Raw genomic sequence first — 20,535 nt, forward strand, 5'->3', positions numbered from 1 at the left:
TCCCGTTGAAATTAATGTTTAAGACTATAATTTGGTCAATTTTTAGAATATTTTGTCCTTTATTTTTCCCATATTGTCAAGTTTTATAGGTTTATGTTTCAAAATGGTTTGACTTATTGTTAATGTAAAAAATTTCCAATGCATGTTTGTTGATATAAGATTGGATGAAACTGATCGCAGTGGTTTTGAAAATCTTTGAATGCGGAAATTAAGATGTATACACAAGTAAAAGTTGCACAAAGATCAAATCTACAACAATGATGGCAATATGGATAGTGTGCACCTATCTAGTTTTAGATTCCATAAACAAAAGTGTGTGCCTCAAATCCAAGATAATTCTTTCACCATCCAAAAAAAAACAAAATTAGTTGTCACGTACGAATTTTTCAAACGAAAGACTTTTCCCAAATATCATGTTTATATAATGTTAATACCAAATAAAAAAATGTTATAAATATTGTTCATATGAAAATTCATAGAGTTAATCCAATAAGATATTCCGACTAGCGCGTGTGTGGAAAAGACGGGAGTGAGGAAGCGACGCGTGGAGGCGCGTAGGGGATTTGTACGGTGGTGGGATGGCATAATCGTAAAAAAAGAGGAGAAACGCGTTTGCGTCACATAATATCTCGTAAGTCGGAAAAATCCAAAGATTAAGGACGTTCGTGGACCTCCCAATATCCTCTGACTAACTGACACATGTCTTTTGTCCCTTTGAACTTATTTGTTTTTTTAGTTAGAATATTGAAACAAGGTGATGAGATAATGGATACAAAAACTGTGACTTGCATGGAAAAGATTTGTGTTTTGGTACCAGAGAAGAGACAGACTATATAAAATTATAAATAGTGAAACAAATACTTTATTAACCTTTCCTTTTTTTTTTATCTTTCTTGTGTTTTCAAAAGAAGTAAAAGAGTAAAGAAAGAAGAGAATGAGATGTAAAAGCATGGAATTGTCTTTCCCTTTGTAGAGATGGCATCTTCTTTATTTATGTACAAACACAAAATTCTTACAAACATGAAACAGTTTTTACAAAACAGATTTGTATCTCAGATGTTTGTAAATATGTTCCCTCAAAGGAAAACTTGAATATTAGTTGCCCACTCCTCTCTAGTCTCTATCTATGAGAAGTTCTTAAATCTGATGTACAATATTGAAATTTCTAAGAAGAATATTGCAAAGGGAGAGCCCATTGTATTAATTTTTATAATATTTCTGGGTGGACAGGAGTACTGTGTTCGTTCACTTTGTCAGTACCCTTTTTTGGTCCTAAAAAGGAGCTAGAGCATAATAAAGCAAGCAACTTCGGTGAAGCTACAATTATTCAGAAAGAGATCAGAGGAAAGGCCTACGTAAGAGTAGGAGACGTAATAACTAACGATCATGAGCCCCCACCACACACGGTTACTCTCTTTGCTTTCTTCTTTAGTACATACATACACCATTAGTTGATTCATTAATATCCTTATAGTATTAGAGTTAATTTTCGGAATATCAATGGGAAAAGTTTTTGTTATAATGTTGTTCTTTTTAAAAGAAAACTTTGTTAATAGAATAATTAAAATATATTGGTATCTCTGAAAATTGTTTTTATTGTATCTTTGGTAATTAACGAGATCTAAATCGTGTTAATTATAGTGGTAAATAAATGTCTAGTTCATCACTTGAACCTCCATACATAAATGTAAAAGTGACATCTTTGTGATGAAATTTTGGGTGTTGGAGGTTAATGTTTATTTGAGAATCAAAAATAGGATGTCAAAATTGATAGTAAACAAATAATCATACTTATGGAGGAAACTAAGACAGAAATGAGGGAGACATTGAGCATGAGAAGAAAAAAAAAAATTGGGAGTAATAAGGAGGAGGGAAAGGAAAATGAGTAATGTAAATTTAATGTTTGTCTCCCAATTTACCAATATTAATGATATTGCAAATATTGAAAATGCCAAAGCATGTATCTTGAAGAAAGGGATGGAGTATCAACATCATCTCTAGACTCTCTAATAAACAACACTACTAATGATAATTTAATCAATGAGATCATCAAGTGAGAAGAAGGGATGCAACGGAAACACATATTCTCTCCTCACCTACTAAGTACACCATTAACTTATTTTGAAAGACTTCTATTTTACATATAACAACACTCTTCTCTTATTCAACTCAATCGTGGATCATGGCTCCAGATGGTTCCTACCAAAATCATACTACTCTCTGGAGGTTGAGAGCAAGAGACATTGTACATCAAGTGGAAAAAATGGAACAAGATTACCTTATATGAGGCATTTTCTTTTTTTCACCTTAAAACATCCTCCCACCTCTATACCATCCTTTGCTCTCCTCTGATCTCTGCCCTGCCTTTCCCTCTGAGCTCCTTGACATCTTTACACTTCTTGAACTCGATTTGACTTTACCGCCTGTTGTTGTTATAGTGCTTCTCCCTGATAAACTCTCTTCTGCTGAGTCAACCCTCTCATACTCCTGCAGGACATATCAAAGCTTAATTTCACATCTTATCTTGTGAGCTAATGAACCAATAACATGAGCTTTGTCTCTCAAGGCTAAGAAGCAACTACCTTGGGCTTCTTCTTGGTATAAGGAGTTAGGCATGGATTCAAATCTTCCAGAGCCAATCCATCAGGGCTACCTGAGCTGAATTCCTGATATGCATGCAATTCTAATAAGACCATTGCCAGTAGTTGTTGGTTCCAAACTCAGATTCTTCAAGGTTGCCTACTTTTGATCTGATTTACTTACCAGTGAATCATAGGAAGAAGTCTGTGCTTGCCAGTAACAGCTTTCTGACAAGTACTTGTTCGCTTTCACCTGATAAGAAAAAGTAATTTCAGATTACTATTAAATAATACATTAAGCTATATAGAACTTCCCAAGAGTTACAACTTGGTTTCCATTATATTCAGATTCTAAGTCCCACAGGTTACAAATCAAAGAAAGTAAAAAAAAGAAACAAAATTACCTCAGCAAGGTCTTGAGCAATGCATTGGAGCTGTCCATTAAGTGAAATGACCTGCTTTTGAAGATTAGGTATAATCTCTCTCGCCTGATTCAGCTCCTGCATTTGATTGATTTGACTATTCATCGAATCCGGAAACAGAACCGCACTCTTCAGTGACTTTATCTCTTCCCTTTGCTTCAGACACAGATCCTTCAACTTCTCCACCTGCAAAAACACCTTAATTTGATTACAAACAGCTAATCTTTCGTGGATCTAACACAGGGACACATTCCAAAACCCTAAACGACTAAAACCAAGGTTTAAAGAGAGAAAGAAGATTTTACTTCTCGGTTCTTCTCTTCAAGCTGAAACTTTAGCTCAGCTATTTCAACCTCCTGGTCCTTGTTCATCCCCAGAAGCTCCCTTTCGCTTCGCAGAACCATAGACAATGTCCTAGTGTTACTCTTAACCTCTGTCAATGCCTTCACCTTCTCCTTCCCGAATAGCTTCCTCTGCAATGTTCCCAATGTACTCTTCCCTCCTCCTTTGCCAGTATCAATTTTCTTCAGTTCCTCGGGAATCACAAGCTCGACCCTCTTGCTCTTGGAATTAGATTTCTTCATTTCCATTAGCTTCTTCATCATATTAGTGAGGTTTCCAGGATTACTATCAGGCTTTATGGGCTTCGTTGTTTTGGTTAAGTAGGAAGATTTGGATCTGACAATGGCTTTCGATGAAATTGGCTTGTTCGATTTGAATTCTGCGGAGGATGATAGATCTGAGTGAATCGAGGAGGTTACGGATGATCTAGAATCGTAGGAATTGTAGCGAGACGCCATTATTGATGGAAGGTTCAAAAAAGATTAGGATCTGTGAATTTGAAAATGAGGAAGAAGATGAAGCAGAGGGAATTTGGTTTTTCTGTTTCCAATGTCCCACTCTCTTCTTTTCAAATTTCGTATTCTCTCTGTTCTAAAACGGACTTTTCATCTGTATTGGGCCTAACTATGGGCTTTAAAAGTTTAACGGCACTTTTGTGTTTATTTGAATTTTGTTATTCTGTTTATTCAAATAACTAAATACTAATGAGATAATTAATCATTTGCTCTAGAAAATTAGAACCAGCACATATCTACACTTTTAGCTTTCCTTTCATTTTTGTGCATTTTTTTCCTTTCTAATTTGGACTTTTGTTACTTCCTTCTTTTTTCTTAACTGTAAAATGACATATACAAAGTGAAGAGACTTTCATGTTCCTTTTTTGGGGGGTTTATGGACGAGCATTTTGTATTTTTGTGGACAGTAAATAATAGCGAAGAAGTTGGCGTTGATTGAGGCAGGCATAAAGGAAAAGATGGAATGAATAATGAAGTTGGCTTTGGTCCATATTGTAGAACCCAAAGCCTAATAACCGTACACTAAGCCCTTACATACATGAAACGCTGAATTGTCATTGGTAGAAAAGGAAATGGAAGAGTAGTAGTAAGGAATTATATCAGTTAATAAGAGTTGTAATGTGAATAGAACACGTAACTGGACTAGTATGCATGTGTATGAGAAGTTCAAATCTTTAACTCTCACAATATCGTCGAAGACAATTGTTTAGGATAAGATAGAAACTAAATGAGCATTTAAAATTTAAAGAAAAAAGGGAACTGTAGAGTTGCCTTGGCAGGAGGGGAAAGCATTATCATGAAGAATCTGGTCTACAAGAATGGGAAATGGACAGATGTATCTGTTCACCACCAATCCATCTTCATAACTCAAGTGGTCCCTTTCTCTCGACCCATCCACGTCTCCTTCATCACAAGTAAGACCAAATTAAGCCACCATTTGGTGTCTGTCATCTTCTCTTTAATGCTCTCTTTTGTTCTTTCTTTATAAACACAACAAGACATGAAAGGTTTTTGGGAACTTGTCTGAGTTCCAATGCGGCTGCTGCTATCATCTGATCCCCAACCCGAACTTACGTCTACATGTACCTCTCATAGTTGCGGCTGGAAGCCTTACTCTCATTCCAATGACTTTGCTGCCAACGCGTTCCTCCTTCTCATCATCCTCTTCTGTTCTTTCATATGCGTCCTCTCTCTCCACGCTGCTATCCGTTGTTGCCTCCGTCCAGTCCTCCAACATGTCCCTAAGCCCGACCCGGACCTTGAGGCCACCCATCCAGACGCTCCCCCGACACTTGTCTACTCCCCGGGCCTAAACCTAGCAGGCAATGAAGCAGAGTGCATCATTTGTTTGTCTGAATTCCAAGACGGTGACACCTTACGCGTGTTGGAGAGATGCAAACATGGATTCCACGTTTATTGCATCCAGAAGTGGCTCTCCTCATCCCATTCTTCTTGTCCCACTTGCCGGACAAACATCTTCTCCTCCCCACCTCAACTTCACTCACAAAGCTTACCACTAACGAGTACACCTTAGTCAGATGGTAGCTAGTTCCTGGTCTTGCCCACTTTTTTTTTATCTTTATTTTCTTTACAACTTCACACCACTATCATGTTTTACAAGTTAGTTTATTTTTTACCTTTCTCCTTTTATATTCCATGAAATTTGCACAGTCTAAAATTGATATGAAGTCACTTTTGTGAATCATCATTTACAACGTATAACAAACAAAGACCAATGTGTAACGAAGCAATAACAATACCTCATAATATAGAGGGACCAAAGGCTTTATTTAATGTCGGAGTTCAAGATATATGAGGTCTTGACTGGTGTTAGGTACGTTCCCACTTGTTGGATAAGATAAAGAAAAGAGTTGTTACTAGATAAGATAATGGATAAATATAGAGGATGAGAAAAAAAAATAGAAGTGGAATGACGACGACTCACATTACGAGCATTAACTCCATTGCCCATTGGCATGGAATGATTCTAGCTAGCAGTAGGAGAAAATTCCAAGTGCGTGCAAAGTTCTTCAATGAATTCCTAGACCCCCTAACCAGAGTCATGGATGCAATACTGGAAAGGCAAGACTATGCTCGCTGCATATTTTCAGGTTGCTGACATGTTCAAGCTCAAAACACAATCAAGCGATGAAGTTAGAGGAGAAGATGATTGAACAACTTTGATCTGGTCTCAAAGGTCAAAGCCATGCAATATCTCCTCGTATGTACTACATTGTTCTAGATAGCCTAATGATGCACATCGTGAGTTATGTTAAAAAACTATTTTTAGAAAAAGTTACTGAGAGTTCTGGACAAAAAGTTCAGGGTAATGATATTTAAGGTGACAAAAGGTAGGAGATGTTACTATTCACAAAAAAAAATTAAAGGGTTATCTTGTAATGCGACTTGTTCATGTTAGTTGTTGACAAAAAAATAGACTGTTGTAGATTATTTGTTATGAGGGTAGGAGTAGGATCGTGTAGTGGAGAGACGAACACGTAAGTAGAAAGAAAGAGCCTTGTTATTAGATTAGAGCTGTGTTAATGTGTGAACGCAACCAACAGTTCGTTTTTGAACGAGTCTAACTAGAGACAAGTCAAAGCTTATGACTTTGAGTGGACACTGGACAGAGCTAGTAACTTCTTTGAAGATTCTGAACAATTTTATAACATCAAGACACGACTCTGTCGCTCTCTCTCTCCATAGAAGAAGACGAAGAAATAGAAGAATCGAGAGAGTGAGACAAATCTAGTGATGGGTTGCGACTCACATGGAAATCTAAGCGACACAGAGTTCAGCAAGCCGTTGCCATCCATAGGTGTATATGTCGCTGCAGCTTCACTGATCTGTGGAGTTGCTATGTTTTCCGATCTTCTTCACGGCTTCCGGCACCGTAAGTTCTGGTTTCCTTGCAAATTCTTCTCTCTCAACGCTACCACTCTCACCTTTATCTCTGTATGCGTCAAACTCTCATTGGATCTCAACACTTCTATGCCTAGTCGCCAAGATCAGCTTGCTAAACTCAGCAGCAGCGTCTTCGTATGCACCGTGATGGCTAATTCCATGCCTTCTCTTGGTTACATGGTCACGCAAGATCTCCTCATGAACCTCACGGCTCTTGGGATTCTAGTCATCACCGATGTTGTTAACATCTGTATCCAATTGGGTACAGGAGCTATATATGTGTTCCCTCAAGAACACGCTCTGGTCATTATTCTCATGCTTTTGATGTTTATGATCTTGAGTTTCTCTGCTATCACTGTCCCAGCCACAAAGCGTTTCTTGGAGCTCAAGTACAAGAAGAGATACGAGTTTGCTTTGAAGCAGTGTCCTTCGTATACAGAGAGAAGAAGAGGGGTTCCTAAGCTTAAAGAAGATCTGATGAAATTCTGGATGATGGCTCACACTTCTAGCCCTCAGTTTGTGATGGCTCGCTCTGTTACTTGCACCACCACTGGTTTCCTCTGTTTCTTGATTGCAATCACATTGGCTGAAGCCATGGTCCGGTCTTACTTTCTTCAACCCCGGTCACTAGGGTTCTGCAATGGAGATTCTGATTACAAATGGTCAACCACTTTGGTTCTAGTCTCCCAGACAGCTGCAGTGGCCATAGGAACCGTTGCTCCAGCGAGCAGATGGCTCAAGGCAGTGAACTTTAGGTGTCCATTTAGAAACAAGAAATCTTTGAAAGATGAGTTAAGAGTAGAGAGTTATTGGGTAGAGTGTCTCGCTGAGAAGAAAGAACGTCCCTTGAACTTTTGGATGCTCCATGGTCGCTGCAGCAGGAAGCTTGCACACGACTTAAACCGGTTGATGCTTGATATCTGCATTGCAACACAGTATGGTATAGTGCTGGCTAGCAAGTTTCTCCGTTTCATCACGGTCTATTGTTCGAGTAGAATCTTGCTATGTTGTTTTCATTTCACCTTCAAAAGTGATTCTGTTGCAAACGCTGAGTCCTCCGGTTCAAATCCATCAACCAGACAATTCGTTCTGCATCTTGAAGGAGAGGAGGAGATGGTGGACTACATGGCACGTAGCAACCGTGTGGCCACAGACCACTTGATACAAAAGGGTCGGAAGAAACAACCTGTAAACTTGATAGAGCTCTTGGAGGCAACAACTTTCATCTCAAAAGGATTTGAAGGGATTCGAGATTTTGACAGCGACGAGGTTTCTTCTCTGGCCTCTGGAGAGCCACCTAATAGTTGGGCCCTTCCATTGGTAACACTGACGAGTATCGCTGTCGCTCTTCCTAACATCAAGCCTTGCTCGCTCAAGAAGTTAGTGAAAGCTGTAAACGAGGCATTGGTCTATGTCAACAAGTTCGAAGAGGTCTTAGACATCGAAGGAGAGTTAGCTAACAGCAGGAAAGCTGCAGAAGTTGTTTGGTTAGGAGTTGATCTCTACCATAAATGGCTCAACGTGGATCTTCGAAAACTATCCAAGCAACATAGCAAAACACCACAGGAAGTTCTTAAAGAGCTGGTAGATATAGCACAAAAAGAGTTTACAGAGTCATGGGAGAAAAATCGGATACTATGCATGAAGCATAAGCCCTCGCACTGGCCCATCAAGACTCAAGCAGCAAACTCAATGTACCGAATCAGCCAAACCCTTTTGATGAAGTACGAATCAAGAAACATTGAAACAGAGGAGACTCTGTTGAAAGATGTGGAAAAGATGGTATCGGACATAGTATCAGGATGCTTTTGCAACACGGCACAAGTTATTGGAATGAAGTGTTTGGTTACAGCAGTGGAAGTGAGGGAAGCGTCGGTGAGAGAAGCGGCAATGCATTTGGGGAGAACAGAGAAGATACTTGAGATCGTAGACAGGAGATGCATGCCTGCTTTGTCTCATCACAAAGTGGCAAAGATTGATGAATGGAGAGAGTTTTATAGGACCAATAAATCCATCACTTTCACTCATCCTTCGTCCCAGTGTACGACCCGTGAACTCATTATCAACCTAGAATAACACATTTTCTTGTCACATTTAAAGAATTAATTACGTTTTGTACATGATAAAACCTAATTAGCAAATAAAATCCTTTCTTTGTCGGTTGATCTAACTATTAACACTTGATGCCAAGTCTAAAGAGTTTATTAGTTTTTAAAACCCAGTTTACCAATAATAAGTTTCCTTTGTCGGTTGATGCACTAGTCAAACTATCAAAGTCGTCAAGTTTGCTTTGTTGACAAGGCAAAGCTACTCTTCCAAAACATTGATCCATTCTTCTGGAAATTTGCAATAACGTCTCAAGACCAATGCAAGTAATAATTTAACCATGCCATGTTATCAACAAAAGCTGCTTCTCTGATTTCTAGAGTATTATTTTTTAACCATTATTGAAGTTTGAAGATTTCTTATTATTGCTAAATGGTAAAACCATCTTGAGGGGAACAATTTGATAAAACTGTGTGCTGCTTCCTGTCTCCGACCAAAACATGTTTAAAATTAGATTCGGACCAAACAAGTTGTCAATTTTTAGTACAAATCAAAGGTTCAAATGTCAATAAATAATCATTACATTTTAAAATTTCGAAATAAAAGGACAAACATGTAAAAACCAAAAAAGTGAAGCACTGATATTTGTCATTTCTGCCTATAAAATGTACACTTCCCACTCACACGGTCACAGAAACCAAATTCGAAGAAGAAACAGAGAATCATCAAATCAAATCCCTAAAAATTGATTTTTGAAATGGAGAAGAACGCATCGACTTCGTCGTTGAAGGACTTGGGTCCGAGTGGTCTAGATCTAACCAGCGCCTTTTTCAAACCGATCCACAACTCCGATCCTTCTCTCCCTTCAAACCGACGTACCAAAGTCTCCGTCGTCGGAGTCGGAAACGTCGGAATGGCCATAGCTCAAACCATCCTCACTCAAGATCTCGCAGACGAGATCGCTCTCGTTGACGCCAAACCCGATAAGCTTCGTGGCGAAATGCTTGATCTCCAACACGCCGCTGCTTTCCTCCCTCGAACTAAGATCACCGCTTCTGTTGATTACGAAGTCACCGCTGGATCTGATCTTTGTATCGTCACTGCTGGTGCTAGACAGAATCCAGGCGAGTCTAGACTCAATTTGCTTCAGAGGAACGTCGCTCTCTTCCGTCATATCATTCCTCCACTCGCTAAAGCTTCTCCTGATTCTATATTGATCATTGTTTCTAATCCCGTTGATGTTTTGACTTACGTTGCTTGGAAACTCTCTGGCTTTCCGGTGAATCGGGTGCTTGGATCTGGTACTAATCTCGATTCTTCTCGGTTCCGATTCTTAATCGCAGATCATCTCGACGTTAATGCTCAGGATGTACAGGTCAGTTCCAACCAAAATTAGGGATTTTTGTTATAAAGCTGTGATTTGTTTTGGTTAAACATTGCGATTAAGGAGTCATTAGCTGGATTTAATGGTTTAGTATGATAAAAATCTATGCTTTAGTGGTTTTATACTGTATTGTTGAGAAGATCAATTGAAGAGCAAAAGTGTGTTTGGATTGGTTGTTGTAGGCATTTATTGTGGGAGAGCATGGAGACAGCTCAGTGGCATTGTGGTCAAGCATTAGTGTTGGAGGCATTCCTGTCTTAAGCTTTTTGGAGAAGAACCAGATAGCTTACGAGAAACAAACTCTTGAGGATATCCACCAAGCTGTTGTTGGTAGCGCCTATGAAGTGATTGGACTCAAGGGTTACACTTCTTGGGCCATTGGCTACTCAGTTGCTAATCTGGCTCGTACTATCCTCCGTGACCAGCGCAAGATCCACCCGGTTACTGTTCTTGCTCGTGGATTTTATGGTGTTGATGGTGGTGATGTTTTCCTCAGTCTTCCGGCTTTGCTTGGAAGGAATGGTGTGGTTGCTGTGACCAATGTGCATATGACTGATGAAGAGGCTGAGAAGCTGCAGAAATCGGCAAAGACTATATTGGAGATGCAGAGCCAATTGGGACTTTGAATATCCACATCTATATATGCATCAATTTCAATTTTATAACTAGTATCCCACGGGTGATAGTGTCGATGTTGATCACTATATGTTATGTAAATGCTTGTTCATGCAGAGTAATCCCAACTTTGAGTTCTATTTTGAAATAGGGTATTTGCTTACAACACACTTGAGTTACCACTTACCAGTAATGTGAAAATGCGTGGTTTTGGCATGAAATTATTGTGCATATTGCAAGGCAATCGACACAAACATTAGTATATCAAAAAATATGATGTGTAGAAAAAAAGAAAAGAAATAAATTTCTTTTAAAAAATGGAAATAGATTTTGTAAGTTCTTAACAATCTTTTTTTTTTGGTTCACCAAGTTCCTAACAATTTAACTTCATGATTCCGATATTTTTGGCGCGAAAATACCTTTTTCGTGTTATTGCGTTTATTGCAAGACAATCAACACAAATATTAATATATCAAAAACATGATGATAGAAAAAAAATTGGAAAGAGGTTTTAAAGTTCCTAACAATCTAACATCATGAATACTCACGACGATTTTGGCACGAAAATACTATTTTCTCGTGTTATTGCGTCTTTTACAAGGAAATCCGCATAAACACTAATACGTCGAGAAATAGAAATAAATAGATTTTATTTATATAAAAAATCCCTAAAATCATCAAATTCCAGATTATTGTAATTAGATTATCTCTCTTATAATTGTTACTTAACAGCTTGATGTGGCTGTGAGCCTGTGACATTTACTTTGGAGTCTATGAGAGCATTGAACCCAACCAACTAAAACAAAAAATATGAGATGGCAGGCAAGACCAAGACTCATATAGTAAAAATGTTTTGACAATCAAAAACCAAATAAGCAAAGAGATCTCTGACTCTCTATCTGAAATCTCAAAACGGAGAACGCGAGGGAACAAGAGATTAAAGCATAGTGAGACCCTAAGAGAGAGAGCTTTAGGTCTAGAGGGGATCTTCACAATTCACACAACAACTACGAGATAGGATCGTGCGCGTCAAAAGAAGCTGGTACTGCTGATTCCAGCCGAAGATTAGTCTCCGCTTCTGGTTGTTCCGGTGGAGACTCGTCGGAAATGAGAGGTCTTTTCAAATCCAAACCGCGGACTCCCGCTGATATTGTTCGTCAGACTCGCGATCTCCTCCTCTACGCCGATCGATCCAACTCCTTCCCTGACCTTCGAGAGTCCAAACGCGAGGAAAAGGTTTTCTCTTTTTACTTTCGATTTCTCAAATCTGAAAACTTTCTGATCTGATTTGAATTGATTGAATCCCTGAGGTTTGATTTTCTGATAATTGCTTGTGTAGATGGTGGAACTAAGTAAGAGCATACGAGATTTGAAGTTGATTCTATATGGAAACAGTGAGGCTGAGCCTGTTGCTGAAGCTTGTGCTCAGTTGACTCAGGAGTTCTTTAAGGCTGATACTCTTCGCCGTTTGCTCACTTCTCTTCCTAATTTGAACTTGGAGGTACCATCTCTTCTCATGATTCAATCCAAAGATTGTCTCTTTTTGTTTTGTTATGCAATTGTTCAATAAAGAGATTGTCTTTTTGTTTAGGCGAGGAAAGATGCTACACAAGTTGTTGCAAATCTTCAGAGGCAACAAGTCAATTCACGTCTTATTGCTGCTGATTATCTTGAATCCAACATTGATCTTATGGATTTTCTAGTTGATGGGTGAGTTTAGGAGATGTAATCATGTAGTTTGAGGTTGCATTATGGATTTTGTTAATGGCTCTTTTAAGATTTTGATCATGAGGTTTGTTTTATCATTCATATGGGTTTCTGTGATATCTCTCAGGTTTGAAAACACCGATATGGCGTTACACTATGGTACTATGTTTAGAGAGTGCATCCGTCATCAGATTGTTGCAAAGTGAGCAAATCTTATATTTTCTTTGATTACGAGATTAAATCCTATATGTTTCAATCCATAAAGAGACAATCTCTATCGAATTTATATAGTGAAAACTGCTTCTCTTTCTATGGTTCAGATATGTTTTGGACTCGGAGCACGTGAAGAAGTTTTTTTACTACATACAGCTTCCCAATTTCGACATTGCTGCTGATGCTGCTGCAACTTTTAAGGTTTGGGAACACTGCGACATATTTGGAGTTCCCTCATAATCACGATCTGAGTATATCTCTAATACATGCCATCATAACTCCAGTTCCGTGATTATTTTCTTGCAGGAACTTCTGACAAGGCACAAGTCTACAGTTGCTGAGTTTCTCATTAAGAATGAAGACTGGGTAAGTTCTCTTACAATGTACCAAACCATAAAATTTTGCTTGAGAGAAAAATTATCTTGAATCAATCTGGTATGACTCTCAGCTGTTTTGATTTACAGTTTTTTGCAGACTACAACTCAAAGCTTCTTGAATCAACTAATTATATTACCCGACGGCAAGCTATTAAGGTAGAGTAACTTAGAGGAGTGATGATATCATCGATGGTTAATCACGAAAAAGATAGCAGTGACAGAGCATTCTGATGGATTGTAATGTGTAAAATTTTACAGTTGTTGGGCGATATATTATTGGATAGGTCAAATTCGGCTGTGATGACGAAGTATGTGAGCTCGATGGATAACTTGAGGATTCTGATGAATCTTCTCAGAGTATGATGCTTTACCCGCCATAACATTAAATTCTTAATTTCTGGCTCTGCCAGACAGAGTTAATATTGGAAACAAACTGAAACCTGTGGTCGAAAACTCTCAAATGCAGGAATCAAGCAAGACTATTCAGATAGAAGCTTTCCATGTTTTCAAGGTATATTTCTTGTACTCTAAATACATGGAGTAAATTTACCCAGTGAAACATAATCATCAGTCAGACGCTTTGGCAATTGGATTTTTCGGATTTTTTAATGTGATTGTAGTCTGAGTTTTGATAATAAAGTCATGAAGGGGCAACCAAAGTTCACTGATATTGTTGTTTCTGTACAGCTGTTTGTAGCGAACCAAAACAAGCCTTCAGACATCGCCAACATTCTGGTGGCAAACAGAAACAAGCTTCTGAGATTGTTGGCTGATATCAAGCCGGACAAAGGTATAGGACTTGTGTTATATGAAGCCTTGTATCACCAGAGAATGGATCTGATTCTCACCGTAAAACGAGTTTCTTATATTTATGATTCATGTCTGTTATGTGGCAGAGGACGAGAGGTTTGACGCAGACAAAGCTCAGGTTGTGAGAGAGATTGCAAACCTTAAGCTGCGAGAGCTTGCTTGAGCATGCACATATACACAGAAGCTCATGATTTCTGTTAATCTTTGAAAGACATTTTTGGACCATCAAAGATTGTTGTTATTTATTAGGTACTGTTTCTTTTCTCTCTCTCAGCATCTACGCTGTTGACTACTCTGGATTTTTTTAGATCATATGAATTCACATGTACACTCCTTTAGTGTTGATCAAATAAAAATGGCATTATAAATCCTAAATCATGAATGTAAAAAATCATCATTGCATATGGGAACAGATAGATAAGCAGATAAATAACTGTGTCTCTATGCACAAAGAGAAAAGGAAGCAAGTCTGTTGCTAATCTTAAGCATACTGAGACCGAGTGCCGTTAGATGCTCCATGCTGAGCCGTTTTAGCCTCCAGTTTCCTTCTTTTAATGACTACATACCAGGTGAAGGCTTCGAGTAGGGTGGCCACAATGGCGAGAACAACAATGATACCGATGTAGGCATTTTTCCACTGCTTCTTGGGACTCAATATGCCTAGCCCTTTGAAAACGTTCACCACCCCTAGGATGATTATCGTGTAGCCGATCGTGTGGTGGTAAATGTTCCAGTAGAGCCTATGCTTGTGCTCTGGTTTTGGCCTCAGAAACATCGCAAACACCTAATGTTTTCAAAACAAACGATTAACTGGTGTTGAAACCTATATATTTTACTGGTTTCCCTTTTGATGTGAAGTGTGTAATGTACCTGAACTGTCGCTAGAGAGAAGAGAGCGATCCCGATGGCACGGTGGGTGCTGTACTGAATCCCTGGTGAGTCGCCACCGAGTTTGAGACCAGTGGCCCATCCGGCAACACCGATGATGTAAGCAGAAGCCTGGCAGAAAACGTGAATGTAGAACCAAGCAGGGTCTGCTGATTTGGCTACTCTCAAGTATCGAGCAATGATTGCCCCTAGTGGCATCATGATTCCCCAGCTCACTCCATTCAATATTCCATGAATCTGCCAACCATTTTTTTACCAAAATCAATCATTATTCGTTGTTGCCAAATAAAAAATTAGGGAAAGAGATGTGTGTCCACAAAAGATTCAACTCACATTGCGTTTGCGAAGCTTGGAACTTCCTCCAGCTCCTCCTGCAGCTGCTGAAACACCGGATACCAGATTGAGAGTTGACACTGATCGAACATTGTTGCCAGAAGTTGGATGAGGCAGAAGACTGTTCCCAGACATTGACCCATCTTGCCACACTGTGTTAATGGTTCCACCATTCCCAAGATCCTGTGCAAGCTTCAGACTTGCCAACACAACGATCTCATTGTTCTGGTAAGTTGCAGACAAACCAGAGACATTGAAACTCAGATCACCCTCTAGTAGACTCGTCTGGTAGCTTCTGATGGGAGAAGTGTAAACCCTGACAGTACCATCTGATTGTGGATAAGCAACGATGGCTTGAGCTCCCACCATTCCCGTAGACGTTGGGTTCACAGCCCAAGCAACCCATTTACCAGAGGTGAGCTTAGTGTGGCGATAAGCAATGTGGAGGCTCCCGGTGGAAGACTCGTAAGTGTAATGGAGGAAGGAATCAAGAAAAGGAAGATCGTTGCAAGAGTCAAAGACATTGTTGCTGGAGAACTTGTATTTAGAACATGTCTGAGCAAAGGAAAGAGTAGTCATGGATATGGAGAGGATAAGAGAGAGACAGAGGATTTGATTCAAGAACTTCATAATGGACATATGATTACTCATGAATCAGAAGGTTAGAAAGAAAAAGACTCAGATGTAAGAGCAGGAGATATTTGTTGAAGAAAGGAGAGAAAGAGAGATTAAATATGAAGAGGAAAGTGGGGTTAGCTTTGTTGGTTAAGCTGTCTAATAGAGATCATAACGTTTCTCTTTTGTTATATGATCAAATTATGCTTACCTTGCTAATATCTTTTTGCTGTTATTTTTTTTGTTCTAGTGTGTAGAACATGTTTTCTTTATTAGCATAAGTGTGTGATGCAACAATAATGTGGCTCATTATTACACAAGGAAATGCAACAATAATGCTCGTTGACTTAATCACAGTTATTCAGGTAAAAAAAATGAGAAACAAACTTGTTTACAGAGGATATATAATTAATCGGGTTAATTATAATGGTAACCTAATTAAGATCAACAACAACCGGTCACACCTGTCTCGCCTGCCTTTGTATATACCAAATTCTCTCTCATTATGAGTAGTATATCACAACTACTATTGGGTAGCATCTTCAACCTAAAAGTAAGTAAATAATTGATATTTAGAGCTTAATTTGTTTGGTTTTATTGTGTTGTCTTTTACTTACATTAACATGTGGAACAATAGATAGATTAGATAGATGTGTACAATAACAAAACGAAAGGACAATGAGAAGTGAATGCAGGTGAGCAACCGCACCGGTCTGTGAGAGATCCGATGCCAAGTGGTTGGGGTTGTGTTTTTAGAGTTTTAGTTGTGTACTTTTTTGGGTCAATATCTCAACTGCTTCCATGTGGATGTGGGTCTCTATTACTTTCCACGTGTCAACTAAAGATTGTTGACATTCGTCAACGCATATGAGTGCTAAAACCCAAAGCCTCTTAACAATACATAGTACCCTATAATGAGCTGCTTTTACTTTTCCAGATCATGTGACCCAACAATCATATTGCAATAATACTAATTTTTGTATCCATACACTTATGCTCCAGTTTGACACAAGACAATTACTAAAAGACACACTGCTTGGTGGTGACTTAACTTTTAAATGTAACAATAATGTTGCTGCTACCCTGAATTTCTATCTTTCTAATGGCAAAAGATTTTTCTTTTCAATAGGCCGATTCATAGTTGAAAACATTTGTAGGTGATGGGCCTCTAGACTCTAAATGGGCTTATTTAGCTAAAAGTTTACAGGGCGGGTTAATACCAATCTTGGTCGGGTTAACCAACTTGGGTCGGGTGGATGTTCCAATATGAAGAAGAAGACTCGCGCAATCCTAAAACAGTGAACGATTCGATTACAATGGCGGCCACGTTTCTGCCGGCGACATCTCTCCGTCTAACTCAAAACTCTACTCTCCGCTTCTTATCATTCTTCACCATTTCTAACCCTTCTTATTCTCTCTTCCGTCCTCTACGCCGCCGTGTTCTCCCTCCCTTCGATGCTTTTCCGGCCAATTCTCGCCGGAGATGCTTTTGCACAGCTGTTTCGGAATCTCTCGGCTCCGGTGATGGAAATAAAGTTGAGAGTTACGAGAAACGATTTGGGAGTAAAGTTGGAGAATTCAGGAAAAAGTTGAGGATAGCTGAAGTGAAAGGAGGAGCGGACGAAGGACTGAGTCGGGTCGGGCAGAGCCTTAACATTATGGGTTGGGTTCGTACACTTCGATCTCAGAGCAGTGTCACATTCATTGAGGTAAATTCTCAACCTTTCTTCATCTTTTTATCAATCTCTTGATTGATTTGCTGACAAAGTTTTGGTTTTTATTTTGTTGTTGTTGTTGGAAGATAAATGATGGTTCATGCTTATCGAATTTGCAATGTGTGATGACTTCGGATGCAGAAGGGTATGATCAGGTAATTTCTGTGACTTGAGAACAATAATTAGAACTTAGGAGCTTTGAATTCTTGTAAACCTTATGATAATCCTTAGACATGTTTTGTTTGCCACATTCCATTTGGGTGGATAATAGGTAGAATCTGGTTCGATCTTGACTGGAGCATCAGTATCTGTACAAGGTACTATTGTAGCTAGCCAGGGAACGAAGCAAAAAGTGGAACTTAAGGTGGAGAAAATCATTGTGGTATGTCTTTTCTTCTTCTACTTTGGATGCTGAACTTTAGTTCCTTAAGTTTGAAAGTATGTTTCTTTGAATTTTTGTCACTTATTAGTCTCGTTTTATCATAGGTTGGAGAGTGTGACTCTTCCTATCCGATCCAGAAGAAAAGGGTCAGCCGGGAATTCTTGAGAACCAAGGCTCATTTACGTCCTAGAACCAACACTTTTGGGGCGGTAACTTTCCTTTTATACCTTCCTGAAATTCCATACTGTATACGACTCTTGTTAGCTTCTTGGTGATATTATGTATTATCTCACGCAGAAACGTGTCTCTTGTTAGAAACTGTTGTTTGTCTATTTTATGTGAACACTGCTTCTACTGCTCACCTTTCAGGCTTCACTTTAGTGAAACTTGACGGTGAACTTACTGCCTTGTGATAATCACCAAGTTCTATATTTCTTAAATATGCAAAATATCTTGTTTAGGTGGCAAGAGTTAGGAATACTCTGGCATATGCTACACACAAGTTCTTTCAAGAAAGTGGATTTGTCTGGGTGGCAAGCCCAATTATCACAGCTTCGGATTGTGAAGGAGCAGGAGAACAGTTCTGTGTCACTACACTTGTAAGGACCTTAGCTCTCTACATCTCAACATTCTGTAATAACCCATTAAAAGTTCTCAACTCCACATGGAAGAAAGAATAACATTACACTTAAACTATACTTTCAATTTTTAGATTCCTAGCTCCCATGAGAACACCGATACTTCCATTGATGCGATTCCGAAAACAAAGGGAGGGTTGATCGATTGGTCTCAGGTGTGTTCCAGCTCCATATATTTTGTAGCTTAAGAATGGTAGAATATAACCTTGCAGCTGTAACGAATTTCATGGATGTATCACTCCTCAGGACTTTTTTGGGAAACCAGCATTCTTAACCGTCTCTGGGCAACTTAATGGAGAAACTTATGCAACCGCTCTCTCAGATGTAAAAGTTGACTACTCGAGTGATTGTGAGGTAGATTTTGGTTAGTAAGTATCTGAATCTGTCATCTGTATGACATTGCAGGTATACACATTTGGTCCTACATTTCGAGCTGAGAATTCCAACACGTCAAGGCACTTAGCCGAATTCTGGGTCAGCATTATTAAATCCTCCAGCCAAACTCACAATTAAATTTTTCTTACCTAAGTTTGATTTTCTGAAGACCTCTCTTTCTGCCATATAAGATGATTGAACCAGAACTTGCTTTTGCCGACCTGGATGATGACATGGCCTGTGCCACTGCCTACCTCCAGTACGTAGTATGTTGCTCTTTCACTTTATATTTCCTTTCAAACTGTAAATGTCATTTAGAATTAATTTGATTGTAATCTATCTCTTGATATTCTGATAGGTAAAGTACGTTCTTGATAATTGCAAGGAAGACATGGAGTTTTTCGATACATGGATTGAGAAAGGAATCATTCGCCGCTTGAGTGTATGTTCGCCTATTCTCACTCTGTGATCAGAAAAGAATACTATGCAGTTTGCACTGTCTGATATTCTGATTAATTTACAATATATCTTGTAAAGGACGTAGCTGAGAAAGAGTTTCTACAGCTGGGGTACACAGACGCCATTGAAATTCTTCTGAAAGCAAACAAAAAATTCGATTTTCCGGTAAAGGCTTTATTTTCTCCTTTCGGACAGATTTGAACTGAACTTTTGGACTAAATATGCAAACTTGCATAGGCATTTCTTTTTCTAACTGCTTTTGACCTCTGAGCTAGTAGTCTACCTGTTTGTGTTTTTGTATTTTCTGTGTTAAATAAACTGTGATTATATATCTATTTTGAATGGGTAGGTTCTTTAAAATGAGATTATTTCATGATCGCATGTGAGTAGAAACGTCGGATTGGTTGCCTGATAGAGCTGCATGTTGCAGGTGAAGTGGGGGCTGGATCTGCAGAGTGAGCATGAAAGGTACATAACAGAAGAGGCTTTTGGGGGTCGACCTGTGATAATAAGAGACTATCCGAAGGAGATCAAAGCATTCTATATGCGGGAGAACGATGATGGGAAGACAGTGGCAGCAATGGATATGCTTGTGCCTCGGGTAAGATTAAGATAATACAAAATCTTGTTGATAATGAGAAGTTGTTGATGGTGAATGATGATGATGGGTTTTGGCCTGAAAAGATAGGAGAGCTGATAGGTGGAAGCCAAAGAGAGGAAAGGCTTGAGGTGTTGGAAGCGAGGCTTGATGAGTTGAAACTCAACAAAGAGAGCTACTGGTGGTACCTCGACCTCCGCCGCTATGGTTCAGGTCTCTTTCTTCTTCTTTTCCCTTCTTCTATGAATCAAAAGATAGAAACTTTGGGAGGCTGATGAAGTAAGTCCCTTTGTTATTGTGTGTGTGTAGTTCCTCATGCAGGATTTGGACTAGGGTTTGAGAGACTGGTCCAATTTGTCACCGGAATTGATAATATCAGAGACGTTATTCCTTTCCCGCGCACACCTGCCTCTGCTGAATTCTGATACTCGACCCTCTCATTGCTCAACAGTTTTCTCTTCATTTCCTCAAAATTCTTGTACTCTTATGTGCCATTATTTATTTGACATAAACGAAAACCTCAAAAGAAATAATTATTTGATTCATATATAGAAATATATTTATAACAGTCTCTCCCTTTAACAAAAATTGACTTTTTTAGGTTTTTATTTTGTTTCA

The 20,535-nt window shown here is 39.0% G+C and overlaps 8 protein-coding genes and 1 long non-coding RNA gene across 13 annotated transcripts; 6 read left to right on the plus strand and 3 right to left on the minus strand.

Annotated features, from left to right (window-relative positions):
* Positions 1-1,947: 1,947 nt before the first annotated feature.
* On the minus strand, positions 1,948-4,016 carry AT4G17240 (structural maintenance of chromosomes protein). Of its 2 annotated transcripts, none has more exons than NM_117829.9 (5): positions 3,307-4,016; positions 2,984-3,187; positions 2,764-2,832; positions 2,583-2,666; positions 1,948-2,487 (listed from the first exon to the last, which is right to left on the minus strand). In NM_117829.9, the coding sequence occupies exons 1-5, from the start codon at positions 3,799-3,801 to the stop codon at positions 2,308-2,310; spliced, it is 1,032 nt and encodes a 343-aa protein (NP_193457.5). In that variant the 5' UTR covers positions 3,802-4,016; the 3' UTR covers positions 1,948-2,307. The 2 variants fall into 2 exon arrangements, with proteins under 2 accessions (NP_193457.5, NP_001190748.1); NM_001203819.1 differs by having other exon boundaries at positions 2,102-2,487; positions 2,984-3,235; positions 3,403-3,865.
* A 709-nt stretch (positions 4,017-4,725) lies between these two features.
* Positions 4,726-5,564, minus strand: AT4G17243 (uncharacterized protein; the record flags this gene model as incomplete). Its single annotated transcript, NM_001341196.1, has 2 exons — positions 4,726-4,838; positions 5,496-5,564. 2 exons carry the CDS (start codon positions 5,562-5,564, stop codon positions 4,806-4,808), a joined length of 102 nt encoding a protein of 33 aa, NP_001329632.1. The 3' UTR covers positions 4,726-4,805.
* Positions 4,854-5,514, plus strand: AT4G17245 (RING/U-box superfamily protein). The gene has a single exon (NM_117830.2). The coding sequence runs from the start codon at positions 4,892-4,894 to the stop codon at positions 5,390-5,392; it is 501 nt and encodes a 166-aa protein (NP_567525.1). The 5' UTR covers positions 4,854-4,891; the 3' UTR covers positions 5,393-5,514.
* Positions 5,565-6,271: 707 nt separating the features above from the next.
* On the plus strand, positions 6,272-8,984 carry AT4G17250 (uncharacterized protein). 3 transcript variants are annotated; one of them, NM_001341197.1, is made up of 2 exons: positions 6,390-6,751; positions 6,858-8,940. In NM_001341197.1, exon 2 carries the CDS (start codon positions 6,910-6,912, stop codon positions 8,836-8,838), a length of 1,929 nt encoding a protein of 642 aa, NP_001328637.1. In that variant the 5' UTR covers positions 6,390-6,751; positions 6,858-6,909; the 3' UTR covers positions 8,839-8,940. The 3 variants fall into 3 exon arrangements, with proteins under 3 accessions (NP_567526.4, NP_001328637.1, NP_001190749.1); NM_001203820.1 differs by having other exon boundaries at positions 6,390-8,486; positions 8,615-8,786; NM_117831.6 differs by having other exon boundaries at positions 6,272-8,984.
* A 421-nt stretch (positions 8,985-9,405) lies between these two features.
* Positions 9,406-11,049, plus strand: AT4G17260 (Lactate/malate dehydrogenase family protein). Its single transcript, NM_117832.4, has 2 exons — positions 9,406-10,183; positions 10,375-11,049. Exons 1-2 carry the CDS (start codon positions 9,566-9,568, stop codon positions 10,816-10,818), a joined length of 1,062 nt encoding a protein of 353 aa, NP_193459.1. The 5' UTR covers positions 9,406-9,565; the 3' UTR covers positions 10,819-11,049.
* A 515-nt stretch (positions 11,050-11,564) lies between these two features.
* AT4G17270 (Mo25 family protein) lies at positions 11,565-14,286 on the plus strand. Its single transcript, NM_117833.4, has 11 exons — positions 11,565-12,043; positions 12,147-12,308; positions 12,399-12,517; positions 12,642-12,716; positions 12,835-12,928; positions 13,034-13,093; positions 13,192-13,260; positions 13,363-13,461; positions 13,571-13,615; positions 13,792-13,894; positions 14,001-14,286. Exons 1-11 carry the CDS (start codon positions 11,915-11,917, stop codon positions 14,075-14,077), a joined length of 1,032 nt encoding a protein of 343 aa, NP_193460.1. The 5' UTR covers positions 11,565-11,914; the 3' UTR covers positions 14,078-14,286.
* AT4G17280 (Auxin-responsive family protein) lies at positions 14,134-15,898 on the minus strand. The gene is made up of 3 exons (NM_117834.7): positions 15,136-15,898; positions 14,785-15,039; positions 14,134-14,698 (listed from the first exon to the last, which is right to left on the minus strand). Exons 1-3 carry the CDS (start codon positions 15,784-15,786, stop codon positions 14,396-14,398), a joined length of 1,209 nt encoding a protein of 402 aa, NP_193461.5. The 5' UTR covers positions 15,787-15,898; the 3' UTR covers positions 14,134-14,395.
* Positions 15,141-15,795, plus strand: AT4G06685. The gene has a single exon (NR_142022.1). It is a non-coding gene; the product is annotated as an other RNA (long non-coding RNA).
* A 958-nt stretch (positions 15,899-16,856) lies between the features above and the next one.
* Positions 16,857-20,493, plus strand: NS1 (Class II aminoacyl-tRNA and biotin synthetases superfamily protein). 2 transcript variants are annotated; one of them, NM_001341198.1, is made up of 14 exons: positions 16,857-17,459; positions 17,552-17,620; positions 17,737-17,847; positions 17,952-18,056; positions 18,309-18,446; positions 18,560-18,640; positions 18,732-18,809; positions 18,891-18,959; positions 19,052-19,126; positions 19,219-19,302; positions 19,398-19,484; positions 19,750-19,920; positions 20,004-20,130; positions 20,227-20,484. In NM_001341198.1, exons 1-14 carry the CDS (start codon positions 17,007-17,009, stop codon positions 20,340-20,342), a joined length of 1,764 nt encoding a protein of 587 aa, NP_001328216.1. In that variant the 5' UTR covers positions 16,857-17,006; the 3' UTR covers positions 20,343-20,484. The 2 variants fall into 2 exon arrangements, with proteins under 2 accessions (NP_001328216.1, NP_193462.1); NM_117835.5 differs by having other exon boundaries at positions 17,025-17,459; positions 20,227-20,493.
* Positions 20,494-20,535: the final 42 nt, after the last annotated feature.

Source organism: Arabidopsis thaliana, chromosome 4 (assembly GCF_000001735.4).
Source record: "Arabidopsis thaliana chromosome 4, partial sequence".
In the NCBI taxonomy this organism is placed as follows: Eukaryota; Viridiplantae; Streptophyta; class Magnoliopsida; order Brassicales; family Brassicaceae; genus Arabidopsis; species Arabidopsis thaliana.

Excerpts from the sequence above, each read along its gene's own strand:
- AT4G17270 (NM_117833.4), top strand. The coding sequence starts at position 11,915 with ATGAGAGGTCTTTTCAAATCCAAACCGCGGACTCCCGCTGATATTGTT. Across the intron at positions 12,309-12,398 it reads TTCCTAATTTGAACTTGGAG|GCGAGGAAAGATGCTACACA; the intron begins GTACCATCTCTT and ends CTTTTTGTTTAG. Across the intron at positions 12,929-13,033 it reads ATGCTGCTGCAACTTTTAAG|GAACTTCTGACAAGGCACAA; the intron begins GTTTGGGAACAC and ends ATTTTCTTGCAG.
- AT4G17280 (NM_117834.7), bottom strand. The coding sequence starts at position 15,786 with ATGAGTAATCATATGTCCATTATGAAGTTCTTGAATCAAATCCTCTGT. Across the intron at positions 15,040-15,135 it reads CCAAGCTTCGCAAACGCAAT|ATTCATGGAATATTGAATGG; the intron begins GTGAGTTGAATC and ends AATGGTTGGCAG. Across the intron at positions 14,699-14,784 it reads TCTCTCTAGCGACAGTTCAG|GTGTTTGCGATGTTTCTGAG; the intron begins GTACATTACACA and ends TGAAAACATTAG.
- AT4G17260 (NM_117832.4), top strand. The coding sequence starts at position 9,566 with ATGGAGAAGAACGCATCGACTTCGTCGTTGAAGGACTTGGGTCCGAGT. Across the intron at positions 10,184-10,374 it reads TTAATGCTCAGGATGTACAG|GCATTTATTGTGGGAGAGCA; the intron begins GTCAGTTCCAAC and ends TGGTTGTTGTAG.
- AT4G17250 (NM_117831.6), top strand. The coding sequence starts at position 6,613 with ATGGGTTGCGACTCACATGGAAATCTAAGCGACACAGAGTTCAGCAAG.
- AT4G17245 (NM_117830.2), top strand. The coding sequence starts at position 4,892 with ATGCGGCTGCTGCTATCATCTGATCCCCAACCCGAACTTACGTCTACA.
- AT4G17240 (NM_117829.9), bottom strand. The coding sequence starts at position 3,801 with ATGGCGTCTCGCTACAATTCCTACGATTCTAGATCATCCGTAACCTCC. Across the intron at positions 3,188-3,306 it reads TTGAAGAGAAGAACCGAGAA|GTGGAGAAGTTGAAGGATCT; the intron begins GTAAAATCTTCT and ends GTGTTTTTGCAG. Across the intron at positions 2,488-2,582 it reads ATACCAAGAAGAAGCCCAAG|GAGTATGAGAGGGTTGACTC; the intron begins GTAGTTGCTTCT and ends TATGTCCTGCAG.
- NS1 (NM_001341198.1), top strand. The coding sequence starts at position 17,007 with ATGTTCCAATATGAAGAAGAAGACTCGCGCAATCCTAAAACAGTGAAC. Across the intron at positions 18,641-18,731 it reads GGTTGATCGATTGGTCTCAG|GACTTTTTTGGGAAACCAGC; the intron begins GTGTGTTCCAGC and ends ATCACTCCTCAG. Across the intron at positions 19,127-19,218 it reads CTGCCTACCTCCAGTACGTA|GTAAAGTACGTTCTTGATAA; the intron begins GTATGTTGCTCT and ends ATATTCTGATAG.